This window comes from Scardinius erythrophthalmus (assembly GCF_964197995.2).
Source record: "Scardinius erythrophthalmus genome assembly, chromosome: 20".
Lineage (NCBI taxonomy): Eukaryota > Metazoa > Chordata > Actinopteri > Cypriniformes > Leuciscidae > Scardinius > Scardinius erythrophthalmus.
This window is the reverse complement of record NC_138240.1, coordinates 35289731-35305122: the sequence shown is the minus strand read 5'-3', so window position 1 is coordinate 35305122 and position 15392 is coordinate 35289731. Positions and strand designations below refer to the sequence as shown.

General features: G+C 36.8%; 1 protein-coding gene across 3 annotated transcripts in view; it reads right to left on the bottom strand.

Moving 5' to 3' along the window:
* Nucleotides 1-406: 406 nt before the first annotated feature.
* nr2c2 (nuclear receptor subfamily 2, group C, member 2) overlaps nt 407-15392 on the bottom strand; it is a 31753-nt gene continuing 16767 nt past the window's right edge. For 2 of the 3 annotated variants that reach the window (XM_081349908.1, XM_081349910.1), the window contains 9 exons: nt 12390-12537; nt 11893-11980; nt 11169-11299; nt 10285-10459; nt 8520-8641; nt 8096-8235; nt 6920-7057; nt 6733-6838; nt 414-3629 (listed from right to left, as the gene is read on the bottom strand). In XM_081349908.1, the coding sequence (XP_081206034.1) occupies nt 3455-3629; nt 6733-6838; nt 6920-7057; nt 8096-8235; nt 8520-8641; nt 10285-10459; nt 11169-11299; nt 11893-11980; nt 12390-12537 (1223 nt within the window). In that variant the 3' untranslated portion in view covers nt 414-3454. Of the gene's footprint in view, nt 3630-6732; nt 6839-6919; nt 7058-8095; nt 8236-8519; nt 8642-10284; nt 10460-11168; nt 11300-11892; nt 11981-12389; nt 12538-15392 lie in introns of all 3 variants that reach the window. The other variant, XM_081349909.1, reaches the window with a different exon arrangement.

Here is a 15392-nt window from a genome sequence, read left to right as displayed (position 1 = left end):
TTAACTCTACAGTAAGTTAACCCACTTCACCATCTAATTACTCTTCGATGCGAGACCATAGAAATATACAGAGCTAAAAACAGAAAGTTCAAAGACAAAATTCTAGAGATGAACTGAATTTTCACAGGTGGACTCTAATCAAACTGTAGAAACATTTGAAAGATGATCCAGAGAAATGAGATGAATTGCAAATTTCATTGCAAATGGTCTGACTTAAAAAAAAAAAACCTGTAATGTTATCATAAATCTGGGTTTAGCTGTCACTTGTTATGAGTTATGGACTCTAGATTAATTTAAAGCATTTTAGCGTAAGGTTACAGCAGAGCAAAATATAAGAAATTAAAATAAAAAGGTCTGAATACTTTCTAAATGCACTGTAAATACCCCCCCCCCAACAACAACATTTAAACTCCACATCAGTATAGAATTTAATAAAATTCATAAGCTAGTTCATGCACAGCTTTTCTTATCGTCTCACAGATGAAAACAGAATTACAACATGGCTTTACAACACCTATAAACCAGACACTGATGATCGAAATCAAAAACTTGAGGCATCTTAACATACATCCACAGTTTTGTTTAAAACAATTGTCTGCCAGTGCTAAAAGCATATAAAAAACGGGTCATGCTTTTCAAACAATAAATATTTTTTTTCTTTTGGACATAATCAATGAAACCAAGTAGCGATGAATTGTAAAACAACGATAAACCCTTGTGTGAAACAAACCTCTCCTGTTATAGAGGTCAGAACTGGATTCATTTTGACATTGCTAATGATTAAAGTGTCAATGTTTGTATGCTCATTGAATACACTCTCTTTATTATAATTATATACTTGTCAATGGACATCAGAAGGCCGAAGTATACTTCACTCTTTACGCGTATGCGAAGGTACAGTGCCACGAATATCATCATTAGGGGTTTCATTTCTAACCGTGGCACAGAACAGGCCCTGATAGAGCCGTACGCCACTTCACACACATGAGATGTGATTTAACAAACATACGGGAGAATGTGCATCTGTGAGTAATCTCTGATCCTGCGTACCAACATCTGGAGACGTTTGGAGACACCGATGGAGATCTGAGGGACTGATGAAGGAAAACCACTTTAATATTCATAATCATAAATACAGTGCATGTGCACAATAACAGTTTAAATAAATAAAAGGATTTAAACTATGTTTAACATCTGATATACATATTTAGATTAAATATTCCATTCATTAATGGAGTTAAGCACTTAAATTACATGAAATCATTACCAAGAAGTTACAAAAAAAATCATATTCTAATAAATAGAAGTATTAGTAGTGGATGCGATGCTTTTATACACTTTTCCTGTGGCATGCTGTGTTTTAATGTTTGCTAAGCGCATGATAATAGCAGAACGTGATGTGAACGTAGCAGAAATACTCAATAATGCACAGTAAGGCCTCTCTGTTTCCATTAAAAATATAAAGCAATTAAAAATACTGTTTGTCCAGTGGAAAAGATATGAATTTAAGAAATGTATTTTATACTATTTGATTTATTAATTCAAAAACAAGATAGGCTACTAAATGATTTTTAGCAATGTAAAGTGACGCACATCAATATCTCATATTTTCCTAATGTCTTGTACCGTTAAACATGGTAACACGAAGATGAATATGCAAATGATATGCAGATGATGATATGCATAGTAAAACGATGCATTATAGGCTCCATATATGGTTATTTCGGGGATAAAGACGCATGTGCCACATTCTTCCTCTGACTGGGGTTTATAAACTTGACTTGACTTTATAAAGGGAATTTTGCGCCGCTTTTATAAGTCTGAATATTTTTTGCTGTACGCCATTTTTGGTTTTCAGACGCAGGTACACTTTTAGTAAGGATCCTTCGTACAGTTTTATAAATGAGACCACCGAAGAGTATGTGGCGCGTACCTTAAACCCGCATTTAATTTGTTGTTGTTGTTGCAGTAATTAGTTTATCTACAAGGTGGCAACCCTGCCCTGAGGGCGTCGATTCACAAGATAATCAAAGAAAAACCGCATAAACATAAACAGAACAGACCAGAACAACTACAGCGACACTGGAGGCCTACAGACGAGAGATTGTGCGAAGAGGTTAGAAAGTTAGTACCCTTATTTGTACAACTCTAGCATGAAATAAAACAAAGATATTCACATGGCGAGAGATTTCGTACGCGTAAAAAAACGAAGTATACTTTCAGCTTTATTCAACAGCAATTTTTTTTTTACTTGATTCACAATAAATTTATTTAGACTCAAACATGTTCAGAGTTAAGCCCAAAATGGTCTTGCTTGCATTAGCAAAGCATGCAGATGCAAAACCACCAGTTTAGTGAGTTTTCAAATACACAAGGAACATTTTGGGCAGATTTCACCTCACAAGTATATGGCGTTAATGGTTAAATATACACTGACCTGACATGCTTCACCATGTCACAGTGGGAGTGTGTGGTTTATCTGTTAATAGTTAGTTTGGACATAAAAAACAATGTGACTAACCAATAATGTGTCAGGCTAACATAGTCTGGAAGTTCAAGTATATTTACTTTTTCTGCTGATTTTAAACCCAAATAAATATAGCCCAGGTGAATATAGTTCTGTCTCAGAAGAATCCTGTTAAATAAGTGCATGTCAATCGCTATAAACCGGGACAAAATGACAAAGTCTATGTGCACAGATCTGCAAATTAAAGCATGTTAGTAATCTAATTGCATTAAACCATCATGGTTGTGCATATATCACATCTGAAACCAGAAACGACACCGTCTGTACATGGCAGCAGCGGTCGAGTGCTATAAAGATACAGATCAAATATGTCATTTAATAACACAGATGATTTCTGATCTACATTTGTATGGACTTTAGAGTTGGACTCAGTGTAATAATAAATAAAGGATATTGAGGAGAAGCTGATTGTCATGACGGCAGAAGTGACAGTACAGAGCAAACATGAGCAGAATATTCCCATTCATATCAATATCTGCATTATGATGGAGAGATATTAAACCAGATCTGAACTGTAAAATGTGACCTAGATTCAGGGATCCAGTCTTGATATCAACGGTTACATTCAATCGAGGATCGCGTCTTCCACGGGAAAGGATCGTTCAACAGCCCATGGCTGTAGATATTGTCTCATAAGTCATAAAAAAAATCAAAATAATTGGAAAATGTCGTCTTGGATTGTATCCAGTGGAATCATCATGAAGTGCTCGACTGTTTTTAAATTATGGTTTAAAAAAAGAAAGGCATTTGTTTAATTTTTGAGGCAAATGTCCTGTCTTTGGAACTCAAAGTCCCATAATGCACCTTTCTGTAAACTACAACACGATATGTCTCGGGTAACGGTCGGCCACGCACTGAAAGGCTTTCACTTGTTGCAGCTCCTCTTGAGGTAGAGCTTGTTGGTCGGTTGTATGCGAGGGGTGATGATCACACAGCGAGGCCTGTCGTTTGGCTGTTGTAGTCCGCGGTCTCCATTTTAAGGATATATGGGATGATGCTGTCGATCGGTACGTTGCCGATAAGGCCTGTAAAAAACAGCTCCTCGGTTATGCTGGAGCTCATCGACCGCAGCGCTGGCAGACGCAGCAGGATTCGGGCCAACCTGACACATCAATCAGCAGTTAATGAGAGACATCAGCAAATCAGACAATTAACACACACTACGTCTACATTAATCCGGATATCTCTGAGAATATCCACAGACAAGGTAGAGTATGTTGCCTGATTTCATGAAAGTGTGATGTATTGTGACATCAGAAACGAAGAAAAACTAAATAATGACTATTGTAACGCTTGACGTAAAGCAAGTCAAATTTGTAGTTTTCTTATGTCTCATTAGAACTACAGAAACGCGACCCGATCTGAATCTTACAGTGTAGTTATAGCAGATAAAGGACCGCAAAGCCGTTCACCGTTACTACTTGATGAACCACTGAAACGATTTTGGAAACATTATTTTAAGGTAAAAAATGTTACATAGTGTTGCTTTAAAGGGGTCATATAATGGTACATGCACTTTTACAAGTTGATTGAACTGAAATGTGTGTTGGCAGTGCCTGTACACAACCATCATATAATGATAAAAATCCATCCAGTGGTTTTTTTTTTATCTCCTTATATGTTTTACCCTCTCTCAAATCAAGCCGGTCGGACGCCCCTCCCACGATTATGATTGACAGCAGCGTTTCAACACAGACCCGCCCTCGCTCGTGAGCGAGCTGTCTGTCATCATAGTGCATTGATATGCTGGAGAAGAATGGCGTCTAAGCGATTGTGGCGTTCTGTTCTTGGGTGTAATAAGGAACACAGCAGTCATATTGATGTTTTGATGGAATATTCCCAAAGCATTGACGCGGCGGTTCCCCACGATCAACGTCCATGCTTTCATGTTTGCGCGAATCATTTCACACCAGACAGCTTTACACACGAGGGTCAGTAAAGCTGGTTTTACTAAGAAGCTGTTCCTGAAAAAAGGATCGGTACCAACTATTCGTGTTCCTGCTGCACCTCCAGAAGAACTGAAGCGAGTGTAACGTTTTATTAACCTTTATATTAATATGTATTAGGGCTGTCAAAAGATTAATCGCGATTAATCGCATCCAAAATAAAAGTTTGTGTTTACATAATTTATGTCTGTGTACGGAGTATAATTATTTTCTATATATAAATACACACACATGCATATATTTATTTAAGAAAATGTGTTATTTATATATAAAATATTTATATATAATATAAATTATATATAATATAAATATATATACACAGTATATACATGCAAATATTTCTTAAATATATACATGCATGTGTGAGTATTTATATATAGAAAATAATTATACACCATACACACATATGTATTATGTAAAAACAAACTTTTATTTTGGATGCGATTAATCGTTTGACAGCCCTAATATTTATATTAATCTTTGCAAATCACTTGCTGCACGCTTCACGATGAATGCGGCTAAGGTTTACACTCAGGTACATTACGGCATGTTTTCTATGTACGACGTTCTCAATATAATTCATAATCCCACGTTTATAATGAACAACGCGTTATGGTTATTGTGTTAGAAACGGTGTCCGCACAGAACAGAGGGGTGAGCAAAGCTCATTTTCACTTAAAGACACATGCACTTAAACGGCGTGCTGAAAACAGAGCTGTTTTTGACCAGGTAAAATTAGTGTTTTCTTACAATACTAATGAGAATTTTTAATTAAAGTATATTACAAACTTTTCATTTAGACCCTAAAGAATCATATAAGCTTGTACAAAAATGGCATTATATGACCCCTTTAAATCAAGAAGCACTTTCTAGATAAGTAAAATCAATTAGCAGACACCCTCGCAGACCTGCTGGTGATCAGTGCGCAAATAAGTAGGTCAAAAATTCTACAAAAAACAAAGAACTCCCGCACACTATCACTATCAGTACTTGCAAATGAGTATCACAATTTTATTAGCAACATTTCGCTCTCACGACATTCATCACGACCAGCATATTAACCTGATCATATGTGCCTGATGAACGTCGTGACGGAAACGTTGCTGATAAAATTGTGATAGGCCCACTCATTTGCAAGTAGTGAGAGTGTGTGGGAGTTTCCACACACTCTCAGTTTCAAGTAAAATGACATAAATTAATAAAAATGATGAAAATAAACAAGATTATTTTTCTTACCCCATTGCCAGATAATTTAGCTTGTTTTAAAGTCGTTTTTCAACCTTCATAATATATTTCCAAGACCCTTGTGATGGTACATCGACTTAAAATAGGTTGAATGACACGTCTGCCATAGCCTGACGGGGTCTGTATCGCTTTTACTCGTACTTTTAAACTTCGGGGTTTGGGTAGTTACCCGAGCACAAAAAGAACTACAAAATTCCACTGCTTTACGGCATAGGCTACCTCACTTCCCCCAACAAGTCCTCACATGCTGATGGACTTGTAAGTATATTGCTTATATTGTATGTCACTCGGACAAGCTTTCACTCGTTGGTGTGAGCTAAAAAGCACCTGGAGTTCTTGTTGATGGATTAGTAACTTAGATCTTCTAGATTAGTAGACATCTTCGGAGGCTAGCTGTGCTTGTTCGATGTTCGACAATTTGTAACGCGTTGTGTTTTTTCCCCAATTGAACTTGTGTAACTGTCTGTCACATATTCTACCGTCCACAGCATTACTTGATAGACAAAAATAGGACAAGAATGAGCATCAAACAGAAACAACCCGCTTACGAGGTGTTCAAGGCGCACATACAATACAGACTGCTGACAGTTCAACAGGGCGCGCGCAGCTCTTAAAGGGGCCACACCTTATTTCCACTCGTTACAGCTTCAGACTGAACAGGGACCGGTATAGAGGGCGGAAGGGATCAGGCCGTCATTGAAGAGTCTGCTCTGTGTGAATGGTATTTACGACAGTAACGTTAAATACAAGTAGTCCACAGCAACTCTGGTTGGTTGACCAAAACGGAAATCCTACATAGTGGGGCTTTAAGCGAAAACTCACTCACTTTTTATTTGTTTGTTTTTTATCGGAAAGCAAGATATAATTTCCTTTGTCATTTTCCTCATCTAGTAAATGCTTCTTGATTTAAGAATGTTTCGATATTTGGACTGAAAACAAGACAAAAGTACTAAGTAAGAGAAGCACTGGAGGCCAGAAGAGGCATTTCCTCTGTGGAGGAAATATGGAGCAGACCTGTAGGTGTCATCAGGATAGGTCTTCTGCACATAATCCTGGAGCTCCATCTGCGCTTTTTCCTGGAACTTTTCAATCTGGCCACAGCTACTCAACCCTGGATGATCTTGTGCAGAAAGAGTTTATAAGTGTGTATTACAACTGCTTCAGATGCTGAAGGGCTGTGTGAAGCTGAGAGCACCTGTACCTGGACTGAAGAGGACGATGGCTTTTAGGTAGGCGTATTCGTACCCGTCAGTCTGTAGCTTCGCCATGCTGTTGCAGAACTCCTGCAGCTTCCATATGTGCTCCATCACCAGTTTAATGCGTTCACTCGATAGCTTGTCTACTGAGAGGAGATCCGCTGTTAGTTCAGTTCCAGCAACATATTAACAGAGGAAACTTATTCCTGCAATGCTCCTGACATCAGCCATTTTAGATTCACAGACGTTTCTTAAGAACACACTAACCATTTTAACCCATTATACACATATATTATGACTGTATTTAATGCCATTTTTTTTTAATCTAATTGTAAGTTTGAAATAAGTGTAAAGAAACAGGAAATAGAAATTCCTTTAAACTTTTCAGTGTAAATGTTTGAAATGCGTGGCGAAATTTACCATTGCAACTGCAGTAGCTGCACTAATTTCCACTTATTTCCACTAAAGCTTCACTCATTTCTGAATTTATTTCTTCTATCCATTTACCATCTATCTATCTATCTATCTATCTATCTATCTATCTATCTATCTATCTATCTATCTATCTATCTAGATTTAGATAACAAAATTCTATTTCTCTTATAAACTTAATTTCTTTGCTTTTCATTACTGTAATTCTATTAAAAAAATAGTGCAATCTACTAGATTAAATTACGTTGAGCGAAACTTTTCTAAGATACTGGGTATTTTTACTGGTTTCTATGTACTTTCTCGATAATGGAATTGTGTTAATATTTATTGCAGCTTAAATGTTATTGAAACAAACAATTCAAAACGGCTAAATTTCCAAAAGAGTTGAGTAGCTTGCACCACTGGATATTACTGTCAGTCGCTGAAGATTACTACTGTAAAATAGTTGTCTACATATCTCACCAAACACTCTTTCACTGATCTTTAGACATTGTAGACATTATGCCAGTTATCAGACTCTTGGAGCTCCACCTGTGCTAGAGTTACACTTGCGATCATTAATTTCAGCTGATGACCCCTGATTGCTAATTCATCAACAAAAGGGTGAATGTGTGTTGCAGAGTGAGCACTGAAGATAGCAATGTGCCTAAACGTTTGCTCCTGTTCACTTGTTTTTAATTCACTTTGCACTTTCTGACCTATGCAATCCAGAAAATAATTTTTAATTTTGATGTTTAAGTGAAGCATACCGTCCTGGATACTGGACTGCAGATGATTGACGATGGCAGCGAGAATAGTGGACAAACTCATGATCTGAGCGCACTGACCCAGACCCAGAATAAACAACTCATTCCAGCACGCTCGTACCAGAGCCGTGTTACACTCCTGCCTACACACACACACACACACACACACACACACACACACACACACACACACAGAGAGAGAGAGAGAGAGTGTAAATGTATTTAAATTAAAGTTATGTTATAATATTTTCTTCTATTATTTTGATGTTTTTTATTATTATTCTAGTATGTATTCCAAGCTTTGGAAAATATTATTTACAGTCGTGCCAAAAAAGCAATTTTGAAGTGACTTGAGAGAGAGAAAAGACATACTCTTGAGAGATCGCACGCACAAGTGTAAAGATGAACCCTGCGATATAAATCTCACCCGAGAGCAAGGAATGCTGGGATAGAGCGCGCCCAGTGCATGGAGAGGAAGAGCAGGCGTGACGCAGACTCACAGATGTAATGCACGTTCAGATACTCCGGCATCGGGCTTGGCATCGTCAACTACAGAGAGAGAGAAGAATCAAACTCGTGTTTCTCTCAGCGTTTACAAAAGCAGAAGGGTATTTTTATCTTAGAATAGCAAAATCTGCAATTAAGAAACTTTATATTTTCACACATACTATATTTATTTATTTATACAGCACTTTATAAAATACAGCTTTACATTATAAAGAACAAGAGTCAATGTTGCATTATATTATAAATGAACAACTTCAACAACTATAAATCAGCTCAGTCGTTATTCAGCTCAGTTCAGTTAACCCTCGGGTGCTCTTCGTTTCGGAGTCACACGCGTTATCTTCCCCGTCAGAAGTGACCGGACACCTAAAAATGAAACTTCCTCCACCCTAAAACCCAATGCAATTTATTTTTGTTCAATAATATTTTTTCTTTTGTATTTTGAGAGGATTTGATGGTACTTAATATTTAATTATAATAATTAATATTTATGCAATATTTATGGTTAATTTTTGCCATTGAAAATAATAAACAATTTTTTTTCTCTATTTTTTTTATATTTCTTCAAGTATTGCAGTATTTCAGATTAATATAGAGACTGGGCCTTTTAAATCCATTTTTTTGAAGTCAGATTAGCGCCATCTTAATTTAACATGTTATTGCATGGGTTTACCACTAGATGCCTGTATAGCTCTCTATGGAGAGGCTTTACTTACTTTTAAGATGAGGATTTTAATGTTTTTTTTTTTGAAATTCTCAAATAAAACTTTTTGCCAAGGTTTATACATTTTTTTTTTTTTATAAATTTGATGTGAAGTGTATAAGTTTTTGCATTATTACTACAGTTAAACCTGAATTTGTTACAGGTAACATTATGCAAATAATAAGTGCAAATGTCTAAAGATTCTCAAATCAAGATTCATTTACTGGAGATACAAAACGACATCAAATATGAAGTCTTGTTTTCTGTGAAACTGATCAACATGAGGTGAGTTTATGATTAAAACAAGAACAATCAGCTTTAAAATCAAAGGAACAGCCTGACAGAGATCTGTTCCTGTTTTAATCATAAACTCACTTCATGTTGATCAGACTTCCTTTCACATTTGCTTCTCAAGTACATGTATCTTGATCTAAAGATGTTTAGATATTTGTATTGGAAAACAAGAATATATACTTTTTTTATAAACAAACAACATTTAATGCCATGATTTTATGACAATCTGCCCTGATTTACGACCTTTTTAAAGGCCCTAATTTGCATGAAGGGTGAATTAAGACCTGCATAAAGACATTTTTTTCTTGAAGTGCACTGATGGATCGAAGATCTGGAACATGGACTAAGAAAGTAGTTTTTGTAACATTTCTACTTCTACTAACATTCTACTAACTATAAGTAATTTTGAACCTACATGTCAGCTAGCAGTCATTAGAGTATTAGCAGACTGTCTGCTTGATATCTGCTAACACTGTATTGCTGTGTGATGCTCCTCAACAGACTTATTACTGACTATAACTAACTTTGCAAGTACAACCCAAACCTAAACAGTCTACTAATAGTCCCTTGAGAGTTAGTTGACATGTAGTTGTAAAATGTCTAATGTGAACTATCAAAATGAAGTTTAACCTTTTTTTAATTTAATTTCGACTGTTAGCAAAAGAGTGTGAGAATGCCGTGTACACACCTTAAAGCTGACGTGTGTGTCTGTAAGCAGAGGTCCCTCGACTTCTATGAGCGGTGTGATCTGGTCCCTGCTGATCACCTGTATTGTAGCTCCGCCCCCTCCGTCCACCTGCGACAAGCTCCGCCCCTCCGCCACATCACTGGGGTTCAGGGCTTTGGCCAGCGTGTCGAAGGCACTGCAACACCAAACACATCACACTCAGAAACAACCACAAACATTAAATGCATTCTGACCTTGTTTTAATGGTACAGTGAGAAATGAGCTCTTCAACTCAGTCCAAAAACATAGGAAGACAAAAGAGCAAACGAATGGCAAAGGAACTGGAGTAAGCGTGTATAAAACAAAATACATAATGGTAAAATTTTGTGTAAACACTGATTTTTCATTTTGCACTGCAAACAAATGCTTTTCTTACTTTGTATTTTTGCCTTGTTTCCAGTCCAAATATTTAAACATTCTTAAATCAAGAAGCATTTACCAGATAAGTAAAAAGAGACAGAAATCTTGTTTTCTAAAAAAAGAAGAAAAAAAAAGTGAGTTTTTGCTTAAAACAATCAAGATTATCTGGCAATGGGGTAATCAAAATTATCTTAATTCAATTGGAAAACAAGATTATTTTTCTTACCCCATTGCCAGATCATTTTGCTTGTTTTAAGCGAAAACTCACTTATGATTTTGTTTATGAAAACAAGATGGAATATCTTATGTCATTTTACTCATCTAGTAAATGCTTCTTGATTTAAGAATGTTCAGATATTTGGACTGGAAACAAGACAAAATCATTTTTTGCAGTGTGAGGTGACATTTCTTTAACGAATACTATAATTTCACATCTCTTGACTGTGCAAACACATACACTTGTATAATCTGCATTAAAAACACACCGTGTGATTTCACTGGGTGAATCCTCCAGCTGAGCGTCTGTCGATTCTCCGTTACTAAGCGAGTCGTTCAGGTTTGCTAATGACGAAACCACATTCGCCAGCGTCCCCAGATCACCCTGTCCCGACTCCGCCTGATCAACAAATAATAAAACATAAAGATACAGCTCCTCTGAATGTTTATAATATGTGACCCTGGACGACAAAACCAGTTACATGGGTCCATTTTTTAGCATCTTCTTACATCATCAATAAGCTTTCCATTGATGTATGGTTTGTTAGGATAGGACAATATTTGGCCGAGATACAACTATTGAAAATCTGAAATCTGAGGGTGCAAAAAAAATTAAACATTGAGAAAATCTCCTTTAAAGTTGTTCATTTATGTTCACGATTGTGCAGCATTCACTCACAAAAACAAATGTTTTATATATTTACGGTCGGAAATTTACAAAATATCTTCATGATCTTTACTTAATATCCTAATGATTTTTGGCATAAAAGAAACATCGATAATTTTGACCCATACAATATATAGTTGGCTATTGCCAGAAATAAACCCGTGTGACTTATGACTGGTTTTGTGATCCAGGTTCACATATGTAAAATTATAATACTTTTTTTTTACTTCATAGCAATAAAAACCCCAAGGTTTGCTTGGACTGGACTACACAAAACCCATAAGAAAAGACTGACAGACACAGAGAACTTATGTAGATGTTTTTACTTTGTCTGTTGCTAATAGTAATGTGCCATCAGCCTGTATTAAAGGTTGTTGGATATTGACAAGCATCCCAGAGTCCAACAGCCTGGACCTGCACAGAGGATGAAATCATGATCAAAACACACGTCTTCATTTAGCAGATGCTTTAATCCAAAGTGCCTAAAATCCACTAATAAGAGTAGCACTTTATTTTGATGGTCCCTTCTGTTGAATATAAGTAACTTTGCAACTACATGTCAACTTATTCTAACCCTTCCAGTCTGCTAATACTCTACTAATACTCTAATGAGAGTTAGTAGACATGTAGGTGCAACGTTACTTATAGTCAACAGAATGTGTTAAAGGGAACATCAAAATAAAGTGAAACCGAAATAAGTCATCAAATGACATAAATACACCTACTGTGCCGTATTGAAGTACTACACTAAATCCTTCATTCTTCTTTGAATGATCTTCATGTAAGCTTTGTTTTGAAGCTAAGCCTCTGGTGTAAGTCTCACCGTGAAGCGTCTTTCTCAGAGATGAAGGTTGGTGTTGCGATGAGGGGACTTCGCAGGTCTTTCCGGATGTAGATTTTCTCAGTGGACGCTGCACAGTTGGCCGGTTTTTCTCTGGGAAGGTCGATGGGTTTCCTCTCACTCTGTACAGCTGTAGGAGTAACACATAACACGCCGTCAGAAGACTCAGGCACCGAAGTCATTATGAAACATTCAGAGGCGCCACAATCTACACATTTGTGCCATTTTATTTTTGCCCTGAAGTCCACTTGAAGACTATTATGCTTTTTCTCCATGTTCAGCTCTCTATAGTGTGTGATGTTGCTGTTTGAGCATGACAAATTTCTGCAAAGCATGATATAGTTCTTCTCTATATCAGTGTCAGTGTTTCTGAACTCCTGAAACGCCTCCATTGTAGTCTTGAGTTTCTTCCGGGAACACGTCGCAATATTCCTCATTATAATAATTAATGCGCATAATAAAGGGGCGGGGCCTGGTTGAGTGAGTTAGTAGTGTGTTAAACTGGGGGTTATGGAAAGGGGCGGGACATTTCCCAGACACACTCGAAGCGCTCGACCAATCACAACACACTGATCCAGCCGACCAATCAGAGCACAGTGTGCTTTTCAGAAGGAGGGGCTTCATAGAGACAGGAAGTAAACAGAGCGTTACTGACAGACTGGGAAGAGAGGAGCCGCAACAATGGAGAATATGAGGAAAATAATCAACATTCAAGCAGGAAAACCTGTTCTAGTAGAGCCCAAAAACAAAACCAAGACTTTGAAAAGGGACATAATAGGTCCTCTTTAAAATGTATTCTTGCACCACAAAAGTCATAATTTATTTCTTCATGATAACAATACGCTCGAAGAGTACTATGTTTGTTTGTGGGAAGGTTTAGCATCATAGTCATCAAACACAGACTGTACATCAATGTTTGTCTCACATTTCTGTAAACATGGCCAGTTCTGAGATCAGTTCACAGCTCCAGCACAATTTTGATGGTTAACGCCCGTTTCACACATACTCCGTGTGCAGTGCATATGCGGTGCGTGTTGCAGTGCGTATGCAGTGCAGGAGCAGCACACGCAATAGTGCTTTCACATATGCTGCGTTTGCAGTGCGTAACTGATTCGCTGCTGTTATACCACAAATACATACTCACTATTTGTATTTCAAATCCAGAAGTTATCAGCAACTTTTATTTTAAAAAAAGTTTTTTTTGTCAGCATTGCGATTCTCTTTGTACACATATACACTGTTTAATAGACGTATTCACGTTTAAACACAATTTAAACAACATATTATTAAATGCATTACTTCTATATAATTATATATTAAGTTGCTCAAGCAATAAGTGGTAAAAATATTTTACCATGTAGGCTATACTATTAAAATCGCATAGCCTACATTTTAAATTAAAACTTAAAATTGACAAAAACAGCAGACTCATACCCTTGCCTTTTTTTGCATAATTTAAAGGTCCCGTTGCATGCGATTCCATGTTTCAAACTTTAGTTAGTGTGTAATGTTGCTGTTAGAGCATAAATAATATCTGTAAAATTATAAAGCTCAAAGTTCAATGCCAAGCGAGATATTTTATTTAACAGAAGTTGACTACAAAAAACGGCTCGATTGGACTACACCCCTCTACATCCTGCATTAGTGACATCACCAGAACCGTTTCTTGACTAACCTCCGCCCACAGGAATGCTCCCTCAACTCTACTGGCTACTTGCGCACTTCTTATAACTTAGCCTACTGTGTTTACTCAGCTCTTACGGTGATTTTCTGAAGTAAAACTGACGCTTCATCTTTTGTGTGATGTACAATAAACTTTATTAAACTCATCAGTACATGTTTGATCATCATTCAGACAGCAGACTTGTGGGCTATTAATAAATAATGGATACATAGCCTACAAGCAGATGACAAATACGTTATAATAACCGTAATTAAACTACTAAACTATACCTGTTTCATCTCTATACAGCAATCTGACTCTGTAGGCATTATTGTCCGACTCGAAATGAACGCTGTTACTGAGAGTTTCTGATATTATCATCATTCCGTGAGGTGAATTTGTCCTGACAGACTGAGCGCGAGCTCATGAAGCTCCGCCCCCTGTGTCGTCCAGCAGCACCTCATTTGCATTTAAAGGGGACACACTGAAACGGCTCGTTTTTCTGAGCCCCAAAAAATGTCAATTTAAACATGCTGTAAAAAATGATCTGTTGGGTATTTTGAGCTCAAACTTCACATACACACTCTGGGGACATCAGAGACTTATTTTACATCTTGTGAAAAGGGGCATAGAACGGGACCTTTAAATCTTTATACAATAAATCTTGCATGTGACTAATAACTTGTTTTTCCACCTCCACGAATGAGACGAGTGTTGTTCATTATGTTGTCTTATTGAAGTAAATGGTATTTTCCCTTGATTTACCCCGGTCTTAACGTATCAGCATTCCGATTGTCTCTGTACGCATATACACTCTTTAACAGACGCACGTTTAAACACAATTTAAACAACGTCAGCCTATTATTCAATGGATTACTTTTACTTATATTAAGTTGCTCAAGCAAGTGGGCAAATATTTAACCATGTACTTTATATTAAATCGCAAACATTTTAAATTAAAACTTAAAATTGACAAAAACAGCTGACTCTCATGCCTTTTCTTTTTCATTTAAATTTGAATACAATATCAATCTTGCATATCACAAAGAACTTGTTTTTCCACCTCCACGAATGAGACAAGTGTTGTTCATTATGTCACCTTGTTGAGGTAAATTGTAGCTTTCCTTGCTTTACCCCGGTCTTAAAGTGAAAAAAAAAAGTATTTAAATACATTTATGTTGAGATTACTACATTTTATTTAATTAATCGCATTTATGGTGAAATTGCTACATTTTTAGGTCAATCTGTTCATTTTGACCACGAAACATGCACTGTCACTTTAATTCAGCGCGTGCAGCACAGCAAAAATAGACTCGGTGCGG